The 26086-nt window shown below is 45.4% G+C and overlaps 1 protein-coding gene across 5 annotated transcripts; it reads right to left on the bottom strand.

Moving 5' to 3' along the window:
• Positions 1-959: 959 nt before the first annotated feature.
• Srsf5 (serine and arginine rich splicing factor 5) lies at positions 960-24866 on the bottom strand. Of its 5 annotated transcripts, none has more exons than XM_050158509.1 (8): positions 24843-24866; positions 4722-4866; positions 4059-4129; positions 3862-3960; positions 3609-3678; positions 2334-2407; positions 1859-1969; positions 960-1750 (listed from the first exon to the last, which is right to left on the bottom strand). In XM_050158509.1, exons 2-8 carry the CDS (start codon positions 4845-4847, stop codon positions 1489-1491), a joined length of 813 nt encoding a protein of 270 aa, XP_050014466.1. In that variant the 5' UTR covers positions 4848-4866; positions 24843-24866; the 3' UTR covers positions 960-1488. The 5 variants fall into 5 exon arrangements, with proteins under 5 accessions (XP_050014466.1, XP_050014463.1, XP_050014467.1 ...); XM_050158506.1 differs by lacking the exon at positions 24843-24866 and adding an exon at positions 5728-5893; XM_050158510.1 differs by lacking the exon at positions 24843-24866 and adding an exon at positions 5728-5892 and having other exon boundaries at positions 960-1747.
• Positions 24867-26086: the final 1220 nt, after the last annotated feature.

Consider the following 26086-nt stretch of genomic DNA (forward strand, 5'->3'; position numbering starts at 1 on the left):
TACACCAAGATAATACCTGGCAACTAGGCTTTCAAGACAAATATAAATCATTTCCTACACTTCTAGGGTGGCTCTCACTCTCACAGGGATACTTATTAAATGACATGGGAGTAGACCTAAATGAGTACCTATTAAAACTGACCTAGAGAGATGGCTCAGCAATTAAAGACGACTTAATGCTCTCCCAGATCCCACATGATCTGGACTGGAGTTTGATTCCCAGCATCCACACAGCTACTCCTGTATCTAACCATTTCCAAGGAATCCCGCACCACCTGCTGGCTTCCTTGAGCACTAGGAATCCAAGTGGTATACACACATACATGCAGCTAAGACAGTCATCTATACAGTATTTTTCTTATTTCCTCACTAACATAGAATCACGTATTAGCCAGAGCCAGTCAGTGATGGCATGTGCCTTTAATCCCAGTAATCGAAAGCAGAGACCAGCCTGATCTACAAAGAGAGTTCCAGGATAGCCAGGGCTACATAGAGAAACCTGTCTTGAAAAACCTAATGAAAACATGATTATAGTTGCTTATCTCAAAACTAAAACCAAACCAGCACATGAAAATTCCTTAAGATCGACCACTAAGAAATTACAATCACGCCAACTGTTTTTTATCATCAAGAAGCCAAACCAACACCAGCACTGGATTGTATGTGTTACCAAAGCACTGCCCTTTGTGCTCTGAGGGTATGTAACCCATTGACGACACAAGTCAGGTGGCAATAAGACAGCAGGGAGGAATAGAAATAATGTTAACCTGTCATTCCCCTCAGCTGTCAGCTTTCAACAGTTCACTGAATCCTGGGGCCCTCTTTCACTAGCTTCAAATAGCAAAAAAAAAAAAAAAAAAAAAAAAGGCCCACATCACACTACTTCAGGGTTCTACATATGTTGTGTTTTTTAACACAAAATGGAACAGAATAAACATACAGGAAAACACCAAAAGCAGTTGTATAATACTTAATATATTTTATTATCAATAACAAACAGCTGCTTTAATGTCTGTCCTACAGCTGTGTTAACGGGTGAGAAGACACCCACGACCCTAACAAAGAAAACTCATATTAAGCCTTTATATACACGCAAATTTAGAGCTCTTTTAAAGTGTCCAAAGCTATTAGTTTAATTGAGTAATTAAACTAATCTTGAGTTAACATATCTGAACAATGAACTAAAATGTTCAAAAGTTTTTCTAGTACAAAAAATTAAATGCTTTAGTTATAAAAGAGCTCTGTCAATATACACAAACTATATACTTCAGACAGTCACAAAAGTGTGAGCGAAGGCTTATCAAAAGACATTTAATACAATTAGTTTTCAACAACCCCTTGGTGGTCCACATCTACAAAGAAATCCAGCCCAACCCCCTCCAAACCCCTCCCCACAGAAAAGCACATACTTACCAGAATTTTAGCAAGTATGGTTTGGGAATTTGTTTTGTTTTTTAAAAAAGGTCCCCAGGGCAGGTTATTTACAGTTTAATTGCCACTGTCAACTGATCTGGACCTGGACCGGGACCGGGATCTCTGGCGATCCACAGATGCTGGAGACTTAGATCTACTTGAAGAACCACGTTTCTGGCTCTTCTCAGGCACAGGAGACCTACTACCAGAACGGGACTTGCTCCGACTCCGGCTCCTGCTCCTCGAGCGGCTGTAAGACTTGCTCCTACGGGAACGAGATCGGCTGCGGGACCTGGAGGAACTCCTGGTCCGAGATCGTGACCTGCTTCTTGACCTGCTATGAAAAATGGGGAGGAAAGAAAGAAGGGGGGAATTAACCTGTATGATAAAGTTCTAAAAGTTAGTTACATAAAGTTTTTGGTTTAAAAATATTAACAAAGAATACCTGTGACGTTTGCTGCCTTCGATTAATTTGATTTTTCTCCCGTTAATTTCCTTTCCAGAAAGCTTTTCAATAGCATTCTTTAAGTCACCATAAGAGGCAAACTCAACTACCCTGAAAATGGGAGGGAAAGAAATGTCTTTAAAGCTTGTATCTCCAACAGCCATGTAGGTGCGTCTGCAAAGATCAAGACAAGCATTCAGAAGATTCCCTGCTCACTCCATTATTGCTGACATACACAGCATGGCACGGTGCTGAGGCAGACAACTGTTTGCAGGTGTCTTACCATGTACTATCTGTCAGATGTGCAGGATGCCAGATCCCTACTAAATGGCAGTATCAACAATCCCGATAAACTTTCTCCCCAAACTGCCAAATGCAAAACGACCACAATCAAGCACATGCATACTTTAGATCCTGGCAATGTCACCATGAAAGTCCCAGATAACTGAAAGGCTCAACTCCAGTGCATACTCACCCTTCATTTAGTTTAGGTCGATGTGCATCCGCAAAGGTTACTTCCCCAGCTTGTCTCATGAAATCTTTGAGGTCCTTAACACAAGACAATCATGTTAAGGAGAGAAAGGGCAAAGTGACACACAAACAACCACACGGTATAAAAACAAGACTACTGAAAGAGAAGTTGTTAGATAAAGTACAAACATGGCGTATACCACACTTGTATTCTATCAGAGTTCAAAAATTATGCCAGGGCACGAAATAAGCAAATAGCATATTGCTTTTAAGCAAAATGCTAGAGGTAAATTCCAATTTTTAACATTATAGTAGTATTAGTCTAACTGAGCTCAGTACAAGAGGGGGAAAACAAACAAAAAACAAAACAAACAACAAAAAAAAAACAAAAAGGAACAGTACGTTTTAAAGACTAGTTTTATATTAAAAAAAAAACATTTACAAAGACACCAGTTATTTTGTGCCCCATATGTCATTAAAAAAATTTACTTTACCTTTATTAACATTTCCCTAGGCTAGTCAAGCAGCAAACCATTAAGCGGTCGGAGAAACCTTCATGACATAGGCCCGACTGGCTCTTCGCCACCCACTTGAAGGATACTACCCAATCGATGGAAGCCTTTAATCGCACAGCCCTCCCTATTAGCAGACTACTGGCGATGCAGACATGTTTTACTCTTGTGCAGTTACCAAGGACCACTTTACTGCGATCAGGATTCCAACGACCAACTAATTGCGTATCTTTCAACTCTTTCGACCAGGACCTCTTATTCGGAAGCGTTACAGGAAGACAGCTCTCAACTTAGGGATCAGATCACGTTATCAACGTTCTGGGATCGCTGCAACCCGGCACTTCAAGTAAGTGCATCGATTACGTCTAGACCGGCAAACACAGATCTAGAGGTGGCCAACTGATCACTGTAGGAGCTGACTGGCAAAGTCAACCAGGCCCAACCAAGAGTGACCAAGACAACGATTAGGATAACCCACAGGCACTCCTCGTCATAAGGCCAACGACACAGATAGGCTGGCAAATAAAGGGTTTAATATTTGGTTAAAATTGATTTTTAAAAACATGAAAAAAATAACCTCAAAACAATTACAATTGATCACTAATATTAAAATCTGAAACATCCCCCAGTTACATTTAATTAAAGTTTAAAAGTATAGTTCAATTAAATCCATTAATTTAAAACTTTTAATATTAATAAAACATAAACTACCCATTAACACTTTTAAATGCCACATTAAAATAACTCAAAACTGTATTTCAACAAACCTGCCAGCTGACTCTTGAGGATAAATTCTCAACTATAAGGCGATTTTCTGTCCTTACAGGTGGAGCATTTCTGAGGAGGAGAACAAGCACTGTCAGATGGTCTGTGCCAGAACATTCTACTGACACAGTGACTCGGGCAAGCACTCCCACCAAGATTCCGGTTCCCAGGATGTGGACTAAGTAACCAGACTTCAAGCCTCACAACCATTTGCTAATGGTTCCTATGCTTACGACTATTTTGCGCACCACGTACCGTCTATCATTTCGTGGTCTGCGACTACTAAAGCGGTCGGAGTATCGTCCTCTTCCTCGCCCGCCTCGAGACCGAGCCCGAGCATGTTCAATAGTAACCCTATGAAGACATGAAAGAGCCTATGACATGCTTACCCGACACTCCCAACAGTTTGCTCTGTTATCCTGGGGAAGTAGATAGAAACTGATTTTCACTACCTTTCACTGCAAAGTTCTTTTCCATCAAGTTCATACACAGCATCATCTGCATCCCTTGGGTCCTCAAATTCCTAAAATTTACATTACAGTAAGACACTAAACAGCATTTAGACACGTACTCTACAGCCTTTTAAAATCGTGACAAGTTTCAGAATGAGGAATGTCTTCAATACATAAAAAGGGGTGATTGTGAACGAGCCCCATTCCGCCATTATTTTTAATTCTACCTAATGGAATTCACTGTCTCAAGACTGCAACTAACATTTTTTCTGGAATAAACATTACACAAAGACTCAATCCAGGGGGCTGGAGAGATGGCTCCGTGATTAAGAGCATTGCCTGCTCTTCCAAAGGTCCTGAGTTCAATTCCCAGCAACCACATGGTGGCTCACAACCATCTGTAATGAGGTCTGGTGCCCTCTTCTGGCCTGCACAGACTATTGTATACATAATAAATATTTAAATAAAAAAAGACTCAATCCATTTAAAAACCACTGCTCATCACAAAAGTTCTAACTACTTTTTTGTTTTGTTTTTTGAGAGAGGGTTTCTGTGTAGCCCTGGCTATTCTTAAACTCAGAGATCCGCTGTCTCCCCTTCCCAAACTGCCACCACCGCCCTTTTAGCCACTTCTTGACAGTTAACTCAGTTCGCAACACTTACCACAAACCCGAAACCTCTTTTCAGATCAATATCTCTGATCCGTCCATAACCCTTGAAGAATCTTTCCACATCTTTCTCCCTCGCTGCTGGATTTAGTCTCCCGATGAACACCCGACAGCCACTCATGATGCCCGGCTAGTGTTTCCTGTTAGGCAAGTAAATCAATCGAGACCCCATCAATAAGGGCACAGGGGAAGGATCAGTCAATCAGTCAAACATACATACAGAGCCTCAAGACGTTTACCAACGGCTGTGGCAAGAGTCCAGGCCCCTTTCGCATTCAAAATTCAAATTAAAATTCCACTCCCCAAACGACCCCCTCTCCGCCAGGTTCCACACCGCGGCCGACCGCAACGCCCACTTGCCACCTCTCTAGACTGCGCAGCCGCGCTCCGAGGCCGGCTCCCGGCCCCCTCCCATCTGCCGCAGTCCGGAAAGGCCGAGAAATGCAGGCGAAGCCGGCCCCGCCCTCCGCAGGGCCCCGTCCAATCGCAGCTAGCCGCGCACGCGCCGCGGCCTCCCCGAGCGTCACAAGCCGGAATCTCGCGACGCCACAGCCGAGCTTGCGCAGTCGGCGACGGGCGCGTTCGCAGAACAAAATGGCGGCGGCGGGGGTCCGCGGCGGGGGAGGAGCGAGCCGGACGAGCTCCGTCCTCAGCCTCGGACGAGCCGGGCCTCCGAGCGCCGCGCCTGCCGACCGAAAGGGAGCCCTAGCGGCCCTGGGCGAGGCCGGCTCCCGGCGTCCCAGGCCGGAGGAGCACCAAAGGGTGGCGGGGAGAAGCGCCCCGGTTCCCCCCACAAACGCCCTCCCCCGAGCGCCCTCCCTTCCGCCTTGTGGCCCCCTCAAGCACCACCAAGAGGGAGTCGTGCCCCAGCGCCCACCTCAATCAACTGCGCTCTCTAGACGCCGTCCTCCGCACAGAGCGAAGCCCCGGCCGCTCGCGACCCGAGCGGCCATGAAGAAGCCTCGATCCGAGAAGCCTTGCCCTCCAAGAGAGCCACTCACCTACCGGACGGGGTCTTTGGCGGCTGGGACCCGGGGCGGTCCGTAGTCTGCGACGGAGCCGGCTGCCTCCCTACAGACCCGACCTCCTCTTGTCTACGTCTCTCCACAACTGACGCACTTAAGCGGCTCGGGCGGTGCACAAAATGGAAGGAACGTCCTTGCGTCACTTCCGGCGGCGGCACGCCCAGTCGGAGCCGAGAACGGAAGTTACCGCAGAGCCGGAAGTCCCCAGTGGGGCGGGGCTTCCTTACGGTGGCCCCTCCCCCAGTCGACGGCAGCGGGTGGTCTGTCGGTGGTGGGGACAGTGAGTGGCCCCCCAAAAAGTCACCATGACACAGCTCTCTTAGATTTTTTGTTTTTTAACCAGGTAAAAGAAACCGAGGCTTTACAAAAACACCCTTTTTTTAAAAAAAAAAAAAAGTTCATTTAGCCGGGCGGTGGTGGCGCACGCCTTTAATCCCAGCACTCGGGAGGCAGAGGCAGGCGGATCTCTATGAGTTCGAGACCAGCCTGGTCTACAGAGCTAGTTCCAGGACAGGCTCCAAAGCCACAGAGAAACCCTGTCTCGAAAAATAAAAAAAAAAAAAAAAAAAAAAAAGTTCATGGGCTGGGAGAGATGGCTCAGAGGTTAAGGACACTGACTGTTCTTCCTGAGGTCCTGAGTTCAATTCCCAGCAACCACATGGTAGCTCACAACCATCTACAATGAGATATGGTGCCCTCTTCTGACATGGAGGCGGAACACTGTATTGTATATGTCACTGTATTGTATATGTAATAAATAAAATCTTTAAAAAAAAAAGTTCATTTACTGGCTGGGCAGCGGTGGCACACGCCTTTAAATCCCTACACTCGAGAGGCTGAGGCAGGTGGATCTCTGTGAGTTCGAGACCAGCTTGGTCTACAAGAACTAGTTCCAGGACAAGCTCCAAAGCTATAGAGAAACCATGTCTCGAAAACCTAAAAAAAAAAAAAAAATGTATTTACACACACCGTCTCCTTCCGTCTCCTTAAGCAGCCCTGGCTAGCCTTGAACTCACTGAGGTCCATGTGTCTCTGCCTTCAGTGTGCTGGGATTACAAACCTGAACTACCAGGCCTGCAAATTGTTCTTTCCAATGTGCTTCAAGGAGGGAGTGTTCCTTGAGTCTCAAGTGAATTCCTCTTTCAATTTGGGCTTTCTTTCTAAAGCTAAGGAACTGAATTGTTTTTCCGCTAACGAAGGGATTTTACATGATGAGGTAGTGAAGTGACTGTGGATAGTAACGCTCCTGCACCGAACTTAGTACCACTCTTGGATCCGACTTGCTGGAACAGATTTCAAGTTGTTTTCTCAATCCAACTGGCCATTATCCAGTCCTTTCTGTATAACACATAAAATGGAAAATGTGGTTCCAGAGTGAAGCCCTCCACATCCTTAACTCCGTTCTGTCTCCCCCAGTAAGATCAGGAGATCTAGAAACGTTGGCAAAAAAAAAAAAAAAAAAAAAAAAAAAAAAAAAACAAAAAAAAAAAATAAAAAAAACCAAAAACTGCAAAAAAAAAAACAGAAAAAAAAAAAAAAAAAAAAAAAAAAAAAAAAAAAAAAAAAAAAAAAAAAGCCATTGTAGTGAGAAGGCTACTTTTCTTTAGTGTTTTATCTGTAACCCAAAGCATCATCTCGATTTTAAGATGTCCCTAGAATAGGGTCACAGATTGTCGGCTAGGGTTTCAAGGAGATAATTAGTAGTTAGGAAGCTGAAGCGCAGCCCTAGTTCTGACCTCAGAGCACCTGGGACCTTGACTGGTTCACAGGGGATAAGCTTGTCAAGTCAGTTAGGGATGCAAATAAAAACAGCATCAGAGGGTCCATAAAAAATTTATAGCTTATAGTGGTGGTGGCACACACCTTTAATCCCAGCACGCAAGGAGGCAGAGGCAGGCGGATCTCTGTGAATTCAAGGCCAGCCTGGTCTACAGAGTGAGTTCCAGGACAGCCGGAGATACACCGAGAAACTCTGTCTCAAATAACAAAACAAAATTAAAAATAAATAAAACTTACAGTGATCTATGGTGTAAATTTAAAACAAGATATATATTTATCAAATAAAATTTTAAAAGCTTACTAGAGAGAGCTTAGTGGCTAAGAGGGATGCTGTGCAATCAGGACGAGTTCAAATCCTAGCACCTACTTAAATGAAGTGTCAGTACAACATGACAGCTCACCTGCAACCCTGGCATGCTGTCCCTGAAGCAAGCAGGCTAACTGGACTAGCAGAATCAGTGAGTTCAGAGACCAAGTGAAAGACCCTGCCCTAATACATAAGATGGAGAATGATTGAGAAAGACACTTGAGCTTAACCTCTGCCCCATACACATGCATGTACACCACACACTAAAAACATGTACCATTCCAGAAATGCCTGGGGAAGGGGGACAACTCCTTATAGACCCGTATTTGTAGGAACATTCTTCTCCCAGGTCATTCTATTAGGTGCATGGGCACCCTTCCCAACGACATCCAAGCAAATAACTTTCCTGGTAGAGGAAAAAAAGATGCAAAGGTCATGAATTCAGAGCAAGTTTATTGTCTGCACATCACACCTGCTAGCTGCCTCTCTCTTCCCAGAAATCAGGTCACACCCTCCCTGAAGCTGTAGGGAGTTGATAAAGTTTGCAGTAGCTAGGCATGGTGACTAAGCATGCTTTCTTTTTTTCTTTTTCTTTTCTTTTTGTTTGTTTTTTGTTTTGGTTTGGTTTGGGTTTTTTTTTTTTTTTTTTTTTTTTTTTTTTTTTTTGTTTTTTTTTTTTTTTTTTTTTTGAGACAGGGTTTCTCTGTAGCTTTGGAGCCTGACTCCTAGAACTAACTCTTGTAGACCAGGCTGGCCTCAAACTCTCTGAGATCCGCTTGCCTCTGTCTCCTGAGTGCTGGGATTAAAGGTGTGCACCACTACTGCCCTGTGATGCAATAAATTGTTAATACATTTAAAAAGAAAAAAAGATAGATGTAATATTTTTAAATCTTTACTCCTTTCAAAGGAGTAACATTACTAAGCATCTAAGTTTCTTCTGTAAGCACAGTTCTACTTTCAAGATCTGCACCAGCCTTCTGCATGTAATTTTGGTGTGACGAGGGGTTTTTTTTGTAGAATTGTATACATTTCCACTATTTTTGCTTCAATATATCCGTGATCATGTGCAATCAAGTGTCTACTGTTTTTCTTCTTATCTCATACATTCCTGAGGACACTATTCACTCTGACCAGATAGTCTATTTTATTTGTTTTGTTTTTTGACAGTTTCCTCAATATAACCAAACTCTTAAAATTTCTGACAATAAAAAAAAATGTCAAGATGGTTGTGGTGGTGTTGGACTCTAGCGTCCAAACACCGAGAAGGAGTCGCCCCAGAGACCATCTCATACACCATAGCCGATGCAAAAGCATGAGGATTTTATTAATTCTGTCATGACAGGGTCCCCCAGCATTCGGGAAGCTGAGGGACCTTTTAAAGGGGCCACAGAAGCAAGGGGGGTTGTTCTTTGACTATTCTGATTGGCTTATTTGAAAGGGCTAATACCAATAATTGACTGGAGAGCTGTTGCCAGATCAGATGAGGTAAGAGGTCATTTTGACCCCGTTTCCCAGGGGACGGAACCAAAGCATAAGTATATGGGTAATTGTTCAGGAACTGAGTACGTGCGAGTTTAGCTGTTAAGTCCTTGGTTCCCAGGGGAGGAGGGGAAGCACTATGGCACAGAGGCTGAGAGGATTCAGAATTGTCAAAAATGGCTTCAGGATTGTCTTAAAGTCTTACAGTGGTACATGCCCTTAATCCCAGCACTCTGAAGGCAGGCGAATCTCTCTGAGTTGGAAGACACCCTAGTTTACATAACAGGTTCCAGGCCAGCCAGGGCTACATAGTGAGAACCTGTGTCAAAACAAAACAACAAAAAGTTTCATTAACTTTCTTACAGATTTTGTTCCGAAAGTTTTTCTTTATTTCATTATTTTTAATTAAATGTATATGTGTAGGTATGTGCACAGGAGTACAAAGGCACTTGGAGGCCAGTGCCATTAGATCCCCTGAAGCTGCAGTTATAGCAGCTGTGAGCTGCCCAATGGGACAGAGAATCAAACTTGGGTCCTCCGGAAGAGCAATACATGTTTTCAACCACTGAGCCATCCCTCTAGCCCAAATGACTTCTCAAAAAAATAATTATCCTGAAATAATTTCTTTGGGATGTTGAAATCCTGGGTTTTGCCTGTAACCCCCACACCTTGGGAGGCTGAAACAAGAGGATTGGCAAGCATTAGAGTTCAGCCTGGGCTACAAAATGAATGAGACCCTGTGTCAAAAATGAAACGGTGACTGGGTATAGTAGCACACCCCTTTAATCCAGCACTTCTGAGCCCGAGGTGTCAAGTATCTGTGAGTTCAAGGATACCCTGCTCTACATAGTGAGTTCAGAGTTAGCCAGAATTACATAGTGAGACCGTCTGGGGGGGAAAAAAGGAAGGAAGGAGAGAGAGAGAGAAATAAGAATGTCTGTTTCTGACTCAGATTCACCCCTACAAGTCTATCTTTCTCTTGTTAAATTTTTTTTAATTAAAAATACCTACGAGGTACATGCCTTTAATCTCAGCACTCAGGAGGCAGAGGCAGGCGGATCTCTGTGAGTTCGAGGCCAGCCTGGTCTACAGAGCGAGTTCCAGGACAGGCTCCAAAGCTACAGAGAAACTGTCTCAAAAAGCCAAAAAGAAAAAACCTACATAGTATTTAAAATACCCGTAAATATCCATGGCACTAGAGTCATAGAGTACAGACATTTTGTTTCTGTCAACTGTAGACTACAGTATTTGAGGGTGGCCCTTTCTATATGATAAAGTTGTCTCTCTGGGTTGGACATTGCCATCTCGAATAAGAGCAATTGTTGATCACCTACAAGGAGACTCTCAGAGGACCAGGCCTATTTACACTCCTAAGAGGAGGGTAGAGGGTGGCTCACAAGACCCCGCTCCAAGGTTAGATAAGCAGTAAATAATTACCGGGGAGGAGGCTTTCGGGTTGCAGCTGCCTCTGAATCACACAGGTTCTGGTAACTCCAGCAAGCTCATTGGTTCACCAAGCTGGAACTGAGTGAGCTCCTTTCTTTGTCCACTGGATCCCTCTCTCTTAGGTAAACAGATGTTTCTATTTCTTGACCCAGGAAACATCACACAACAGAAGCTGAAAATTCCTATTGCCTAGTGAGGTGTACTAGCCGGAACAGCATCTCCTCCCAAGGCATTCCCCACGCGCTTGTGGCGATGCTGGTGTAAACAAGCCTGCCCTGCAGCCGGTCTTAGCATACACAGTACAGTACAGTATACAGTACTTGATCATGGAAATATAGGGCTAGGTATTTAGTATTGTTGGTTAAGAGTATACCTCAACTTTTTTTGGAGACCGGGTTTCTCTGTGTAGCTTTGGAACCTGTCCTGGAATTTGCTCTATAGCCCAGGCTGGCCTTGAACTCAAGGAGATTCGCCTGCCTCTGCCTCCCCAAATGCTGGGATTAAAGGCGTGCGCCATTACCACCCAGTGACTTATTTTTTTAAAGATATTTTACTATATGCCTTGGTTTGCTTTCTATTAATGTAATAAAACACTACCAGAAACTTGGGAAGTAAGGGTTTATTTCAGCCTACAACCTAACAGTCCATCACGAAAGGAAGTCAGGGCGGGAGCTGAAGCAGAGAAGCAGAGACTGTGGTGGAGTGCTTGCTCTCCAGGCCTTGCTCAGTTGGCTTTCTTTTTCTTTTTTTTTTTTGTTTTTTTTTTTTTTTTGAGACAGGGTTTCTCTGTGGTTTTGGAGCCTGTCCTGGAACTAGGTCTTGTAGACCAGGCTGGCCTCGAACTCACAGAGATCCACCTGCCTCTGCCTCCCAAGTGCTGGGATTAAAGGCGTGCGCCGCCACCACCCAGCCAGTTGGCTTTCTTATACAGCCCAGAACCACCTACCCAGGGGTGGCACTGCCTACAGAGGGCTTAGCCCTCCCATACCAACCATTAAGACGATACCCTGCAGACTTGCCTACAGCCCAATCAGATGGAAGCGTCACCTCAACAGAGGTTTCCTCTTGCCAAATGACTTTAGTTTGTTCAAGGGGACGAAAGCTAACTGGCACACTGTGTACCTGCATACCATGTCACCTGCAGCGGCCCACACACATGTTCGTCCATCTACGTGTGTGTAAGTACATTCTGTGATGTTCACGTTCTCAGATGGTGTCGTCTGTGCTGCGCTTCTAGCATCCTGCTGCCTGGATCCTTACTGGCAGAAATGTTGATTTATATGCTCTGACGAGGAGCACTATTTGCTAGTAAGACTTGGACAAACCGTTACACTCAACTGTGATCTGCCTAAACTTCATCATCTGCTTCTGTCTTGCCGCCTCACTCAGGTTCGCCTGAGGCCTGATTAGGACAATCATAGGGAACCACTGTCATCCTGAAAACACCTTCTTCTACTCAGGATGCTTATGTACTTCTCTCCAGCCCTCCAGACACCGACAGCTGACGTCTCAGGAGCCATTAGGCAGAAGTCACCATGTGAAAGACATTCCAAACTGTCTCCGCACCTCCTGTCTCCCACAGAGGTGCTCTAACATATGACAGGAGAAAACGATCTTTCTGCCCTACAATCTCTCTATTCCTGACTTCCCTTCCTAGTACCTGGTCACAAAAGCAGCTACAGGACCGGCACATGATCTCTTCCTGTGCACTAAAGGGATCTCAAGCAGTGCAGACAAATTTTCAGTGTCCCTATCACCAAGGCTGGAGAAGTCTGGATGGCGGCAAGAAATAAAACAAGCAGAAGATCGCTAAAGGCGTGAGACTGAAGGAGAAACACAGAGAGACACAGACGCATATGGGTGTAAACTACAGAGTTTAACATTAGGGAGCCTGAAAGTACCTTCGTAGTTTAGCGTGGCAGTGGCATGAGCCTTTAATCCCTGCATTTGGGAGGTAGAGGCAGGCGGATCTCTGTGGGTTTGAGGCCAGCTTGGTCTACAGAGCAAATTTTAGGACAGCCAGGACTGTTTCACAGAGAAACCCTGTCTCAAAAACAAACAAACAAAAACAACACAAAACAGACCCAAAAAAGAAAGTATCTTCTTTTTTTTTTTTTAAGAAAATATCTTCTTAAGCAGGGATAGAAAGCAACAATTCCCACTAATTCAGAAATTGTTGACAATACTTAAAAAATCTTGGCAGAGCCGTGCATAGTGCTGGTGTCAATTTTTGATATGAATCTACACCAATTGACTGATTGATTTGAGGAACGGGATCTCCTGTCCCTCATGTCCCGGCTGGCCTGGCACTCCGTAATTCAAAGATGACCTTGAATTTCTTGACATTTTGGTTATGAATCTAGTCTTTAAAGATGGAACCAGCTCTCTAGTCTGTTCTTGAATTTATAATTCTCCTGCCACCTCTACTCCAGAGCACTGGGATTACAGGCATTTGTCGGTTTTATTCTTGGTTTATTTGGTGCTAGGGCTCAGACCCAGAGCTTCCTGCGTGCTAGGCAAATACTCAAGCAAATGGGCCACACTTCTAAGCCAACACCAACTCCAGCTCTTGCCTTAGCTTCTCCTTCTTTTCCACTCTTTACTCTCATTTAAAAGACTCGTTTGGACACATGCCAGATGCAGATTACCTTCCCCAGGGAACCAGACTCAGGAGTCCTAGCTCTCAGGTCTGCAAAAATTAATTGTCACCCGATTAGGGCTCTCGTGACTTCAGTTTGCCTTGTCTGGTCCACTCCTGTGTTACATCTCATCAGCTGTTCTACCGTGTCCCTCCTCTGCCTAGGAATCAGGAAGTCAGAAGTGACTCCGGGGTTCTGGCTTGAAGTGGTCTCATCCAGCTTTTCATCTAGAATGAAACCGCTCCTTTAGAATATTCCTGCACCTCCCCTCGGTTCCTTGCTGGTCATTCACTCACAGCCAGTCAATTCTCTTCCTTGTGGGGCCCTGCTGTAAGTTGCCTGAGTGTCTCCACTCTGTGGTGGCTGGCTGTCCCCGGAGGGAGCATTCTAAGAGATAGCGCATCTGAGATGGGAGCTACAGTCACCATATTCGAATTCCAGAAACAGCGCCTTCATGCACTATAACGTGGCATATTCCTTTTTCTAGGGCACCAGCACTGTGAATTCAAACAACAGAGATTTAGTATTTTGCAGTTTTGGGAGACTTCACGTCAAAACTCAGAGAGTCCAGAGGGTCTTTCCCCTTTGACAGCTCTAGGGAGGGCCTTCCCTTGCCTCTTCCTAGCTTCTGGCATTTGTTGGCAAGCCTTAGTGTTCCAGGTTTTTAGATGTAAGCATTCCAAGCAAATGGCTTGCTCTTTCCTAAATGCTATCATGTTGTTTTCCTTCTGTGCATGTCTGTCTTTGTGTTTCAAGTCCTCTCCCCTTTAAAAAAGATACCAGTTTTATTGGACCAGAGTTCACCCTTATGACTTCATTTTAACTCAGCAGTCTCTGTAATGACCCTATTTCTATATAAGGTCTCATTCGGTCTCATTCTGAGGCACTAGAGGGGAGGATTTGAGCATACACTTTTTGTAAGAACACAATACAGTTCATAAGACATAGTTTTTCTCATATGCCATTCACACAGCTCAGCCCTGGTCCAACATGGGAGGGTAAAACAAGAAGTGGGGTGGGGCTGGAGAGATGGCTCAGTGGTTAAGAGCATTGTCTGCTCTTCCAAAGGTCCTGAGTTCAATTCCCGGCAACCACATGGTAGCTCACAACCATCTGTAAAGAGGCCTGGTGCCCTATTCCGACCTGCAAGCATACATACAGACAGAATATTGTATACATAATAAATAAATAAAATAAATATTTAAAAAAAAGAAAAAAAAAAAGAAGTGGGGTGGTCAGAGGACCTGTTGGAAAGTATTCAAATGCTTGTGTCTTGCTGCTGCTCAGCTGCCTTAAAGAGCTTAATATCTTCCCCAGGTGCGAGGGGGTTTTGTTTGCTTTTTATTTTGTTTTTCGTTTATAGAAAGAATTCCCCAAACTAGCCTCAAGTTCACAGTCCTCCCAGTCCAGCCTCTCAAAGGCTGGAATTACAGGTGTCTACTACCAAGCCCAGCTCTAAAGGCTTCTATTCTACTTTATTTTATTGTTATTTTTAAAATAATTGTGCGTGCATGTACACAAGCATGCGGATGCCATAGCACACGCGTGGAGCTCAGAGGACAGCTTTCAGAGCTGCTTCTCCTCCGCTGTGGGTTCAAGCTTCCAGCTCACTCGTCAGGCGTGCACGGCAAGCCTTTTTACATGCTGAGTCATCTCCCCAGCCTGGGATTTGAAACAGGCTCTCACGGAGCCCAGGCACCCTTCACTCTCACCCCACAACCCAGGATCACCTAGATTTCCTCCTTCTGCTTCCCAGGGGCTGGGACTTGCAGGCCTGCACCGCCAGGCCTGGCTGAGGCTTTGATTTTTGACACACACCTGCCCGTTTCGATCTTCCAAGTCCCACTCTGTCCACAACCATTTTAATCTGACCTTTCAAATACGCATAGTTTTCATTCTAAAGCTTGACGTCAAAAAAACTCCTCTTTCCCGTGTATCAGAGCGGTTTGTGGGGTCTTTACTCTCCGGAGTGCCACTCTCTCAGGCTCCCTTTCCCCTCCTGCTGCTTCCTCCCCTCCTTCCCACTGAAACTGGTCTCTAAGTTCACCTTCCACCTAATTGCGAAATTCAGCGGCATCTTGATAAGCATCATCCTATTTCATAAATGCTGCCATTCATCTTACTATGGGATGGCACAGGGCTTGACGTGCTAGGTTAATTAGCCTACTTGGCCCTTGCACAACTCCCATTAATAATCTCCCCTTAAAGAAACGCTGAACCCAAAGCTCGGAGTCACACAGCCGGCAAGTGGTGGAGCCTTGAAGTGAAGCCAAGCCTGTGGGTCTGAAAGAAGTTGCTCAAGGAGTTGTTCCAAGGGGAATCAAACCCCTTACAGCAGGGGCTGGAGACACACTGGCTCAGTGATTAAGAGCAAAGGCTGCGCTTCCAAAGGACTTAAGACCCAGGGTCCATAGTTGAATCCCAGCATCCACATGGGGTTTAGAGTTGTCTGTAACTCCCCCTTGGGCACCACATGAACGTGGGACATGAAGGGAGCAGACAAAAGCTCCTTGGCCTAAGTACTGCCATTTTGACTTCAGAATCCATTTTACCTGAGGGGTGAAATCAGTTCAGGTGCCCAACCCTAGGGGAGCTGGGAACTTTCCAGTAGCTGACCAACCTCCTCCTCAGGCAATAGAAATAGTCTGCTATGCTCCTAAGTTCTTTAAAACACTGTGGCTGCTCCTAACAACAGAAAGAACAAGCATCTGATTGGTTGCACTGAAAAGCTTCATTTTGTGTCTGTTGACAATGATGGAACACACAAGAAAAGTCCCTAATCTTTGACTTCTGATGGGTGAGAATTGTAACTGTAACCTAGCAACAAATTTGTGATGCTTATGCTTATAAAGCCCCTGTTCAGGGCTGCCAGGAGAAACGAGGTTCCCAAGTCCTTGCCCTGCAGTCCTGATCGATCCACTAGTGTGGTGAACTATTAAAACCTTCGGGACCCGTAAATGTTGTCTCGCTCCTTCCCCGTGGTGAGCAACAGACTGGGTGTAACAGAACACAGATATGCATTCAGGTAAAACACCCGTACACACAACATTTAAAAATCTATTTTTTTTTTTTGTCCCTCTGCATGCACCCCCACCCTGCCTCCGCTCTCCAGACTAGGCTGGTCTCGAACTCAGAGATCTGCCTGCCTCTACCATCAGAGTAAATTTAAAATCTTAAAAACAAACAAACAAACAAAAAACTTGGAAGTAGCTGGACATGATGGAGCTGGAGAGATGACTCAGAGGCTAAGAGCACTTCCTGCTTTTCTGCCCTCCACCACACACACACACACACACACACACACACACACACACACACGGTCACAGAAAAACAAATATATATATTTTTAAAACTTTGCAGCACTTTCTTTTTTTTAAATATTTATTTATTTATTATGTATACAATATTCCGTCTACATGTATGCCTGCAGGCCAGAAGAGGGCACCAGACCTCATTACAGATGGTTGTGAGCCACCATGTGGTTGCTGGGAATTGAACTCAGGACCTTTGGAAGAGCAGGCAATGCTCTTAACCACTGAGCCATCTCTCTAGCCCCTGCAGCACTTTCAAGAGGAGAACAATTCATGTCGCTGGCGAGATTACACACGTCCTCGTCTGTTTGTTCTAACAGTGTGGCCTGTTGGGCACAAACAGATTCAGCATCAGCCATCACAATAAGGCCAAAGCGTAGTAAGTTGTAACACGGAGTGTCACAGATGCCACCCCTAGGCCAATACACACTAGCGACGCAACTGAACCAGACAGCCAAGAGGAGGACAAGGACTCAGACGTGTGTGCCGGTGTTCCAGGTCCAACCCTTGCTTGCTACTGTAAGCTCTGACAACATTAAAGAGTAGATCTAAGATTTGAGGCAAGTTCTGGACTGACCTTCCTAAGTATCAGTTTCCTTGTGTGGAAAGTGGGCCAATACAGCCGCACTTTAGAGGGTTGTTATGTAACAGACCCATCACACGCAACACATTGCAGCCGCAACAATTCACATGGGCAGTGCAGCAGGAAGGGCAAAAGTCAGTGGTGGCTAAGCTGTCGTAACCAAGAGATACACAGCAGTGGCTAAGAGAACCCCGACACGTCTTTCTAGACTCCAACTAATCTGTAGGTAAAATATAAAAAACTGAGACTTTTTAAAAGCAAAACCATGCAGGGGACTTAAAAATTACAAGCAAAACAAACAAACAAATAAATAAACAAACCAGAAACAGAAACAAGACCCAGAAAGAAGAGACAAAGACTGAGACACACAGAGGGAAAAAAGGAACCAGACAAGAAGCTAGCGAGGCGGCTCACTTCTGCCCTCTGAGTGTTTGGGAAATACAGCAGGAAGATTGGGAGTTCAACGTCATTCTCAGCTACTTAGCAGGTTCAAGGCCCGCCTGGACACAGGGACTCTCTCTCTTTTTTTTTTTTAAGATTTAATTTATTTATTATATATATAGTGTTCTGCCTGCATGTCTGACTGCGGGCCAGCAGAGCAGAAGAGGGCACAAGATAACATTACAGATGGTTGTGAGTCACCATGTGGGTGCTGGGAATTGAATTCAGGACCTCTGGAAGAGCAGCCAGTACTCGTAACCACTGACCCATCTCTCCAGCCCGGGACTCTGTCTTTTTTTGTTTGTTTGTTTTTAGAGACAGGGTTTCTCTGTGTCTTTGGAGCCTGTCCTGGAACTAGCTCTTGTAGACCAGGCTGGCCTCGAATTCACAGAGATCCGCCTGCCTCTGCTTCCCGACTGCTGGGATTAAAGGCGTGCGCCACCATCGCCCAGCAGGACTCTGTCTTATAATAAAAACAGAACAAAATAAAACTCTCAAAATATTCCCTAGCTCAGAAGTGATTTGGTGGGCTGGGGATTGATTGCTCAGCAATTAAGAACATGGACTTCTCTTCCAGAGGGCCTGAGTTCAATTCCCAGCATGCACATGGCGTTCACAACTGTCTTTACAGACAGTAACTTCAGTTCCGGGCGATCTGACACCCTCACACATGCAGGCAAAATGCCAATGCACGTAAGATAAAAATAAATAAAGCTGAGAGAGAGAAAGAGAGAGAGAGAGAGAGAGAGAGAGAGAGAGCGCGAGAGAAGTTTTCTTCAGGGATGCAGTTCCTGAAGTGGCTCACACGCTCCTGTGGACAGCCTCACACACACATACAGGCACATGCAGACCGCACTAAGTGGACATAATGGGGAGGGGGGAGGGAGAGAAGGAGAGGGCAATATATAGATCATGTATGCACATATATGTGTCTGTATATATGGTATGTGTATGTATGTGTATATATATATATATATATATACAGATACAGAGATAGAGTTCATATGAAGAAAAGTGGCAGGATGTTGAAGGAATTGGAGATGAAAGGGGAAGGAACTGGGGGTGAATTTGATCCGAACATTTAAGCACGCACGAAATTCTCGATATGAATTGATACATTTTATTGTGTGTAAATGGTTCCTCATTGAAACCAAGTTTTAAGTGGATGTCTAATACAAATATCAAATAACACATTTAAATCTAGCCCCATTTTCCTGTGCTGCAGACAGTACTGTAGCTGCTGCCCCATTGCACGCCCCTCTGCAATGTACTCAATGAACTGTTCTTTTTATCCAAAGAGCCGTCCTCCAGAGCTGCCCTCTAACCTCCTCCGCTCGCCTTGCTAATCAACACTGGGACTGATCAGCTGCTGAATTAATGCCATCTTTGGCTATCAAGAAGGAAGCTTCGGATAGCAGTGCCTGATCTAGCGCCCAGTGTGACCATTGCAGACCTGCCAGCCCGGGCCCAGTTCTCAATCCTTCTTTCCTTGACAGGGTTTCCAGGATCAGCGACAAATGACTGAGGTGCCTATTTAACTAGCAAAGAGGATCTGGCCACCAGGTTCTCCCGGCATTCCTCAGTCCCTACCTGTTACAGTGTATGGATGTCATACCCCACCCTCTACCCTGAACTCTCCAGCCCAGGGGCTGGGCTGTCCTTTTCCCAGAGACTCTTCCCTAAAGAATCCAGACATTTTGGTTACCTGCCCCTTTTGCACCCTTGGGCACCTAACTGCCGTACCTGGTCCCCTCCCTCTCCTCTCCCCCACCCTGTGGCACAGTTCAGTCTGGGCATGTCCACTCTAGACTCTCCCAGATGTCCCCACCTCTGACTATGCTCTCCCGCCTATCTACGATAAACTCTCTCTTCCACCATATCTAGGAGCGGCCGTGTCCTTTCCTTTCCTTTTTATTTTATTTTATTTTTTCATTCATTCACCGTATAATGTGAATATAATGTAATAAATCAGAATATCCACTCATGAGCTACATTTACTCCAGAAGAAATGGCTTACTAAAGCTGGGCAGGCAGGCTGGAGCATGTCTGTAATCCCAGTACTCGTGAAAAGACCAGAAGATTGGTGCAGGCTCAAAGCCAGCCTTGGCAACATAGAATGTACCGAATCAGCCTGGGCTACGTAGTGAGACTGTCTCAAAAACAAAGTAAGGGCCTAGAGAGCTGGCTCAGTGGTTAAAAGCTTTTGCTGCTTTTACAGAGGGCCAGGGTTCAAGTCTCAGCACCTACATGGTGGCTCACAATTGTCTATAATTCTAGTTCCAAGGGATCTGCCTCCCCCACCTGGCCACTACGGGTACTGCATGTATATGACGCACACAGTACATGCAGACAAAACACCCATAACAGCCAGAGGCCTGGATCTCATTAGCAGATAAAACTGGTCCAACCTCTGCACCTAGGTCTTAGGTGTCTAGGCTATCCTGATGAGGTTGAGTATGGTCATCTCGCTCGTGGCTTCTACTGTTTTATGGGTAACTAAACCTCACAAACTCACTGTCAATGTCCCTCTTGGGCAGGGTGTAAGTTTGAGAGATTTGTTTGGGTTTGTTAGTTTGTTTTTTTGTTTTTGTTTTTGTTTTCGAGACAGGGTTTCTTTATAGCTTTGGAGCCTGTCCTGGAACTAGCTTTTGTAGACCAGATTGGCCTAAAACTCACAGAGATTCACCTGCCTCTGCCTCCTGAGTGCTGGGATTAAAGGCGTGCGCCACCACCGCCTGGCTGTTAGTATGTTTTTTAAGATGGGTCTCACTACACAGCCCTGACTGACCTGGAACCTACAGAGATTTGCCTCCCTATGCCTCCCAACCGCTGTGGTTAAAGGTGTGCACCACCACACTGGGCAAGGTATAGGAGGTATAATAAGCTCAAAACCAGAAACAAGGTAAAAAGCAATGGGAGGCAGAGATTACTGTGACTCTAATTAGGGCATGCTACAGACCCTGGGCTCTGCCAAAGGGAGGTTAATAGAAGCCGCAAGATGTTGTGTAAGAAAATAACATGATCCGGTTTATGTGTTAGGTGGAAACACAGCTCAGTGATAGTGTTTGGCAGAATGCATAAGGCACTTGGCTCACTTCAGTCCTGCGTAGAAAAAAAAGGAGGTTTATTTACTGGCTAATATAAGTGAATGTTTTACAGACAGGCTTAGCTGCCTTGGGTTAATTAGATTACTTTGCTGTAGGCTTAGATTAGTTTAGAGTCTATGTATCTCCAGCTTTGGCCTCTGCTTCCCACAGGAATCACCTTCATCTGGGGTCGGCTTGCTTCATCAGCCCCTTCTCCTCCTCTTCCTCCTGACCTCATTATCCTCCTGCCTCAGCCTTCGATGTTCTGAAATCCCAGGTGTATACCACCCACTCCTGCGTTCCACTGAAGTTTCTTTTTTCCCCAATTTGTTTGCTTATTTATGTGTATGTATCTGTGCAAGAGTGTATAAACACGTGCTTGCTCTTGTGTGAGCCTGTGTGCACGCGAGGAAACCAGAAGAGGGTGTCAAGAGCCCTCCTCTATCAGATCCGTATATTCCTTTGAGGTAGGGCCTCTCTCTCCCTGAACCTGAGGATTGGGTTATCTCAACTAGGCTGGCAGCCAGAAAGCTCCAGTGACCCTCATCTCTATCACTGGTGGAGCTAGGGTGGCAGGTGTGTGTGGGCCACATGGCTTGTTACATGGTTGTAACATGGCTGTTACATGGGTGCTGGGATCCAAACTTATGCCTGCACAGCAAGCGCCTACCATTGTTGATGAGCCCTCTCTCCAGTCCCTTCCATTGACCCCCCCCCTTCTCTGATACTTTCTAGAAGCGCCATCAAATATTTCCTAGTGTCTCTGTGTTTTCAGTTTAATTATTATTAATTATTCCTTGACTCTACCGCTAAGGCTGTCCAGCCAGACAACTTGCAAATAGGGACATGGAGAGTTCTTATTAATTATAAACGTTCAGCCTAAAGCTTAGACGTGTTCCCAACTACCTCTTATGGCTTAAATGAACTCATTTCTGTTCTTCTATATCCTGCCGCAAGCCTCGTGGCTGTTACCTCTCGGCCTGGTGACTCTGCCTTTTCTTCTTCCCAGAGTTCTCTCTCTCTCTCTCTCTCTCTCTCTCTCTCTGTCTCTCTGACCAGAAGCCCCAACCACACCTCCTGCCTAGCTATTGACCATTCAGCTTTTTATTACACCAATCACAGCAATACATCTTCCCACAGTGTACAAACATCCCACAACACCGGACTGACTGTTGCGTTACTGAGATTTATCATTCTCTTAGTCAGCTCCGACAAAATATATGAGGTGAACAACTTAAAACAAAGACCTTTTCATCACGCCTGTAATCCCAGCACTGGGGAGGGAGGCAGAGGCAGAGGGGATCTCTGAGTTCATGGCCAGCCTGATCTACAGAGCAAGTTCCAGGTAACAGAGAAACCATGTCTCAAAAACAACAACAACAAAAAGACCTCCCCCTCTCTCTTTTTTCATGTGTGTGCACGCGCATGCACACACACACACACACGCACACACACACACGCACGCGCACACACATCGTGATTGGGGAGAATCCACCTGCCATAAGGTAATTTATGGTAAAACTGACTGAAGCCTGCAGCCAATAGCCAGCAAGAAGAATGCACAGGCTTGGAGGCAGACTCTGAGAACGACTGTTGTCCTCACTGATGGCGCAACCACAACACTGAAAGCAGTCTGAGTCTGAGCCACCCAGCTAAGAAGCTCAGCAGACACCTACAGAAACAACTGAAATACGTGTTTATTGTCTTTTAAATGGTTACATTCATCAATAAGGCGATGAAACGGCAGCAGGGTATTAAGCCGGCCGAGGTGTGATGGTTAGTTTGGGGTGCAGGCTTGCCTGGGTTGATGAGTGCCGGGTGTGTCTGCGAGAGTGTTTCCAGAGACCAGTGTGTAGATTACCTCAGTGAGGACAAGCACCACCCAACTGCCAGGACCAAGCAGAACAGGAAAGGAAAAGGGGAAACTCTGGCACTGCCATCTGGAATGACCTGTGACACTTCCAGATTCCAGCTTCTCAACCATGGGCTTTAGGCTTGGGGGTGCACTGCTGGCTGCTGGTTCTGCAGCCCCTGGCCTTGGACTGAGTCATGCTCCTGGCTTCTCTGATTCTCCCGCCTGCAAACAGCCTATTACCAGACCTTCAGCCCCTATGATCATGAGGCCTAATTCCCTTTAAAAACAAACAAACAAACAAACAAAAAACTCCTATTCTAAATTAAAAAAAAAAAAACTTTTTTATTTTTTTCTTTTCTTTTCTTTTTTTTTTTTTTTTTTTTTTTTTTTTTTTTTTTTTTTTTCTTTTTTTTTTTTTTTTTTTTTTTTTTTTTTTTTTTTTTTTTTTTTTTTTGAGACAAGCTTTCTCTGTAGCTTTGGAGCCTGTCCTGGAACTAGCTCCTGTAGACCAGGCTGGCCTCGAACTCACAGAAATCCACCTGCCTCTGCCTCCCGAGTGCTGGGATTAAAGGCATGTGCCACCACTGCCGGCTTGTTTCTTTCTTTTTTTTTTTTAATAAACATTGACTAATACACATGAGATGGACGTCGGATGTTGGATGGAAGGGGTGACTTGGAGAAACGTTGATGAGGCCAGTTATAACAACATGGCAATCACTGGACAGAGTAAACAGAGATAAGAGTCAAATCTCACGTCAACAACAGGACCAAGCTGAGATGAAGCTCTGGGAACAGTCAGGAGTCTCTTCCAGTTGGTCCCTTGATACATGCACCAGGTGGCCAGATGGCAGGTCAGGGGGCCTGACTGCCATTGCTGGACTAGGTTCCACCTCTTTATGGGGGCCAGGGAAGGGAGTGATCTTTCTTAAGGCTGATGTGTCTGACAAATGCCCTAGCAGGCTTGGTTTTCCTGAGATGCTTTTAATCTTGAGATACTTATGCACCCCTAAAGTCCCAATTCACCCCAATGAATGTTTTTAATATCCTTATTTATTTATTTATTTATTTTTATTTTATGTGCATTCGTGTTTTGCCAGCATGTATAAGTGAGGATGTCAGATCTTGGAGTTATAGACAGTTGTGAGCTACCATGTGGCTGCTGAGACTTGAACCTGGGTCCTCTGCAAGAGCAGTCAGTGTGCTCTTACCCGCTAAGCCCCACCCCAATACATTTCTAAGGTGGCACCCTCTCCACTTCCAAGAATAATCATCTATCAGTCTGTACCACTGGGGGATGCCATTCAGGCTCATAGTTATCATCTGTCTTAAGTTTCTTTTCTTTTTGTTGGGATAAAAATCATTTGACCAAACAGCTTAAGGGAGAAAGATTTTGTTCAGTCTCAGGATTCAAGGATTACAGCCCACGAGGGCAGCGAAGGCAACAGGAGATGGAAGCAGCTGCTAGTCGCATCTCATCTATAATCAGAGGCAGAGTGATGAACGACCACATGACGGCTCCCTTTCTCCTCTTAGACAGCCCAGGACCCCAGCCAGGAAGTGGTGACCCCCACAATGGGCAGGGCTTCTGGCCTCAATGAATGTTATCACTATAATCCCCCTTGCTGGGCAGTGGCGGCACACACCTTTAATCCCAGCACAAGGGAGGCAGAGGCAGGCGGATCTCAGTGAGTTCAAGGCCAGCCAGGACTGTTACACAGAGAAACCCTGTTATGGAAAAAAAAAAGATATCCCCCCCCATAGGCATGTCCAGAGGCCCACAGCTCCAGCTGGTTCTAGACCCTGTCAAGTTGACAACCAATGTTATTCATTTCATTCTCCATCCTCAAAATGTAGTCAAAAATTGATAAAGTAGACGGTCTGACAAAACACTGCTTTACACATCATGAAGTAACCCAGGACAGGGTGGCCTGACCTCAACACCGGCATCCCAGATGCTGAATAACCATGAAACTCAACTTCAACTGGCCTGGGTTGGTATAGTTCACAACTTGTAACAACCCATTGACCTTCCCGCAGAGCAGTGCAAAGCATCCTCCCTCCCGGCAAGAGGCTCTGCCTTGGCAGACGCATGAACCTGCTTCACCTGCTGAGTCAAGCCCATTTCCTTCACTATCGCTATTGTAGGAAGCCAGCTTAATAATTACCTATGTACCGTGGACGTTCAGGAGTAACTGGAGGTCTGTTGTACGCCAAATGCTGTCCAGTTCAGTTCACTGGTTTATCCCATCTGATCCTCTCAAGGGCCCTAAGATGGCAGTTGTTGGTCTTGGTTGGTGGAAAAGGAAGTATGGTTCCAAGAGGTTTATTTCCCAAATTCAGCGCTATTTGCCACTGCGGGGGATTCAAACCCCAATCTGTCTGCACCGAAAGCCCATTTTCTTTTTCCTCTGAGCCAAGGTCGGCTATAGAACAGACTGGAGAGGCTGGGAGGGTGGAATCCTGTACCTTGTTTTCATAGTACTGCTTTTGTCCTCCGGACACAACGCTGTTTTGCTGCTGAGATTACCATGGCAAGTAGTCATGGCAACTACTTGAGCAGTACAAATACAGCGATATCTTAGTCTAACAGAGCCACTGACACGTTCCTATTAGAAGCAAAGAAGGGAGAGTCACGGGACGCTCATCTGCGACGCCAGCCATCACTGCCTCCCCCTCCAGCTGCAAGTGATTGGGCGCGGCAAGAGTATAGAGGACGGCAAGATGAACCGGAAGTGAGACTCTATGCTATGCAGTTTTGTTTTTTTCAAAGATTTAAAATTTTTGTTTTAGGGATGTGTTTGCCTGAATGTATGTCTATGGACCACATGAGTGTCCAGTGCCCTGGAAGGCCAGAAGAAGACATCCGAGTCTCTGGAACTGGAGTGACAAACGGTTGTAAGCCACCATGTGGGCTCTGGGACTTGAACCTGGGTCTCCTGGAAGAGCAGTAGCCCCATATCTGTAATTCTCTAGATTGATGATTTAAAGTTCTAAATGTTAACCTAAAGTGCCAGAAAAGGTATGTTATTTTTCATCCCCCCACCCCACCCCAGATTCTCTTAAAGGACAAGTAAACAGCAAGCATAGAGGTCCACCCAATGGGTCACTGAGCTAAACTCATTAACACAAGGAAGTGGGCTGAAGCGATGAGAGTTCCCAGAGTCCCCAGGGAGTATGCTGGGCCCTGGCCTCACACCAAGCCTGAACCTGACCCTGCTTCCCCAGTGGCATTCCCTAAGCACATGGCTCAAAGGGCTTTTTAGAGTCCTTTCTGGGCACATCTCTGCCTCCTGTCACCAAGGTTAAAAGCCTAAGCAAGCATTTTTTTTTCCTCTTCCTTTTTAAAAAATATTTATTTCTTTATGATGTATAGTGTTCTGCCTGCACGTATCTCTACATGCCAGAAGAG

Source organism: Alexandromys fortis, unplaced genomic scaffold (assembly GCF_014885135.2).
Source record: "Alexandromys fortis isolate MF-2015 unplaced genomic scaffold, M_Fortis_MF-2015_v1.1 scaffold_99, whole genome shotgun sequence".
Lineage (NCBI taxonomy): Eukaryota > Metazoa > Chordata > Mammalia > Rodentia > Cricetidae > Alexandromys > Alexandromys fortis.

What these genes read in the sequence shown, in the direction of transcription:
- Srsf5 (XM_050158509.1), bottom strand. Translation starts at nt 4,847, where the DNA reads ATGAGTGGCTGTCGGGTGTTCATCGGGAGACTAAATCCAGCAGCGAGG. An exon ending in AGACCACGAAATGATAGACG is followed by an intron (nt 3,679 to 3,861) that starts GTACGTGGTGCG and finishes TCTCCTCCTCAG; the next exon opens with AAATGCTCCACCTGTAAGGA. An exon ending in CGACCTAAACTAAATGAAGG is followed by an intron (nt 1,970 to 2,333) that starts GTGAGTATGCAC and finishes TCCCATTTTCAG; the next exon opens with GGTAGTTGAGTTTGCCTCTT.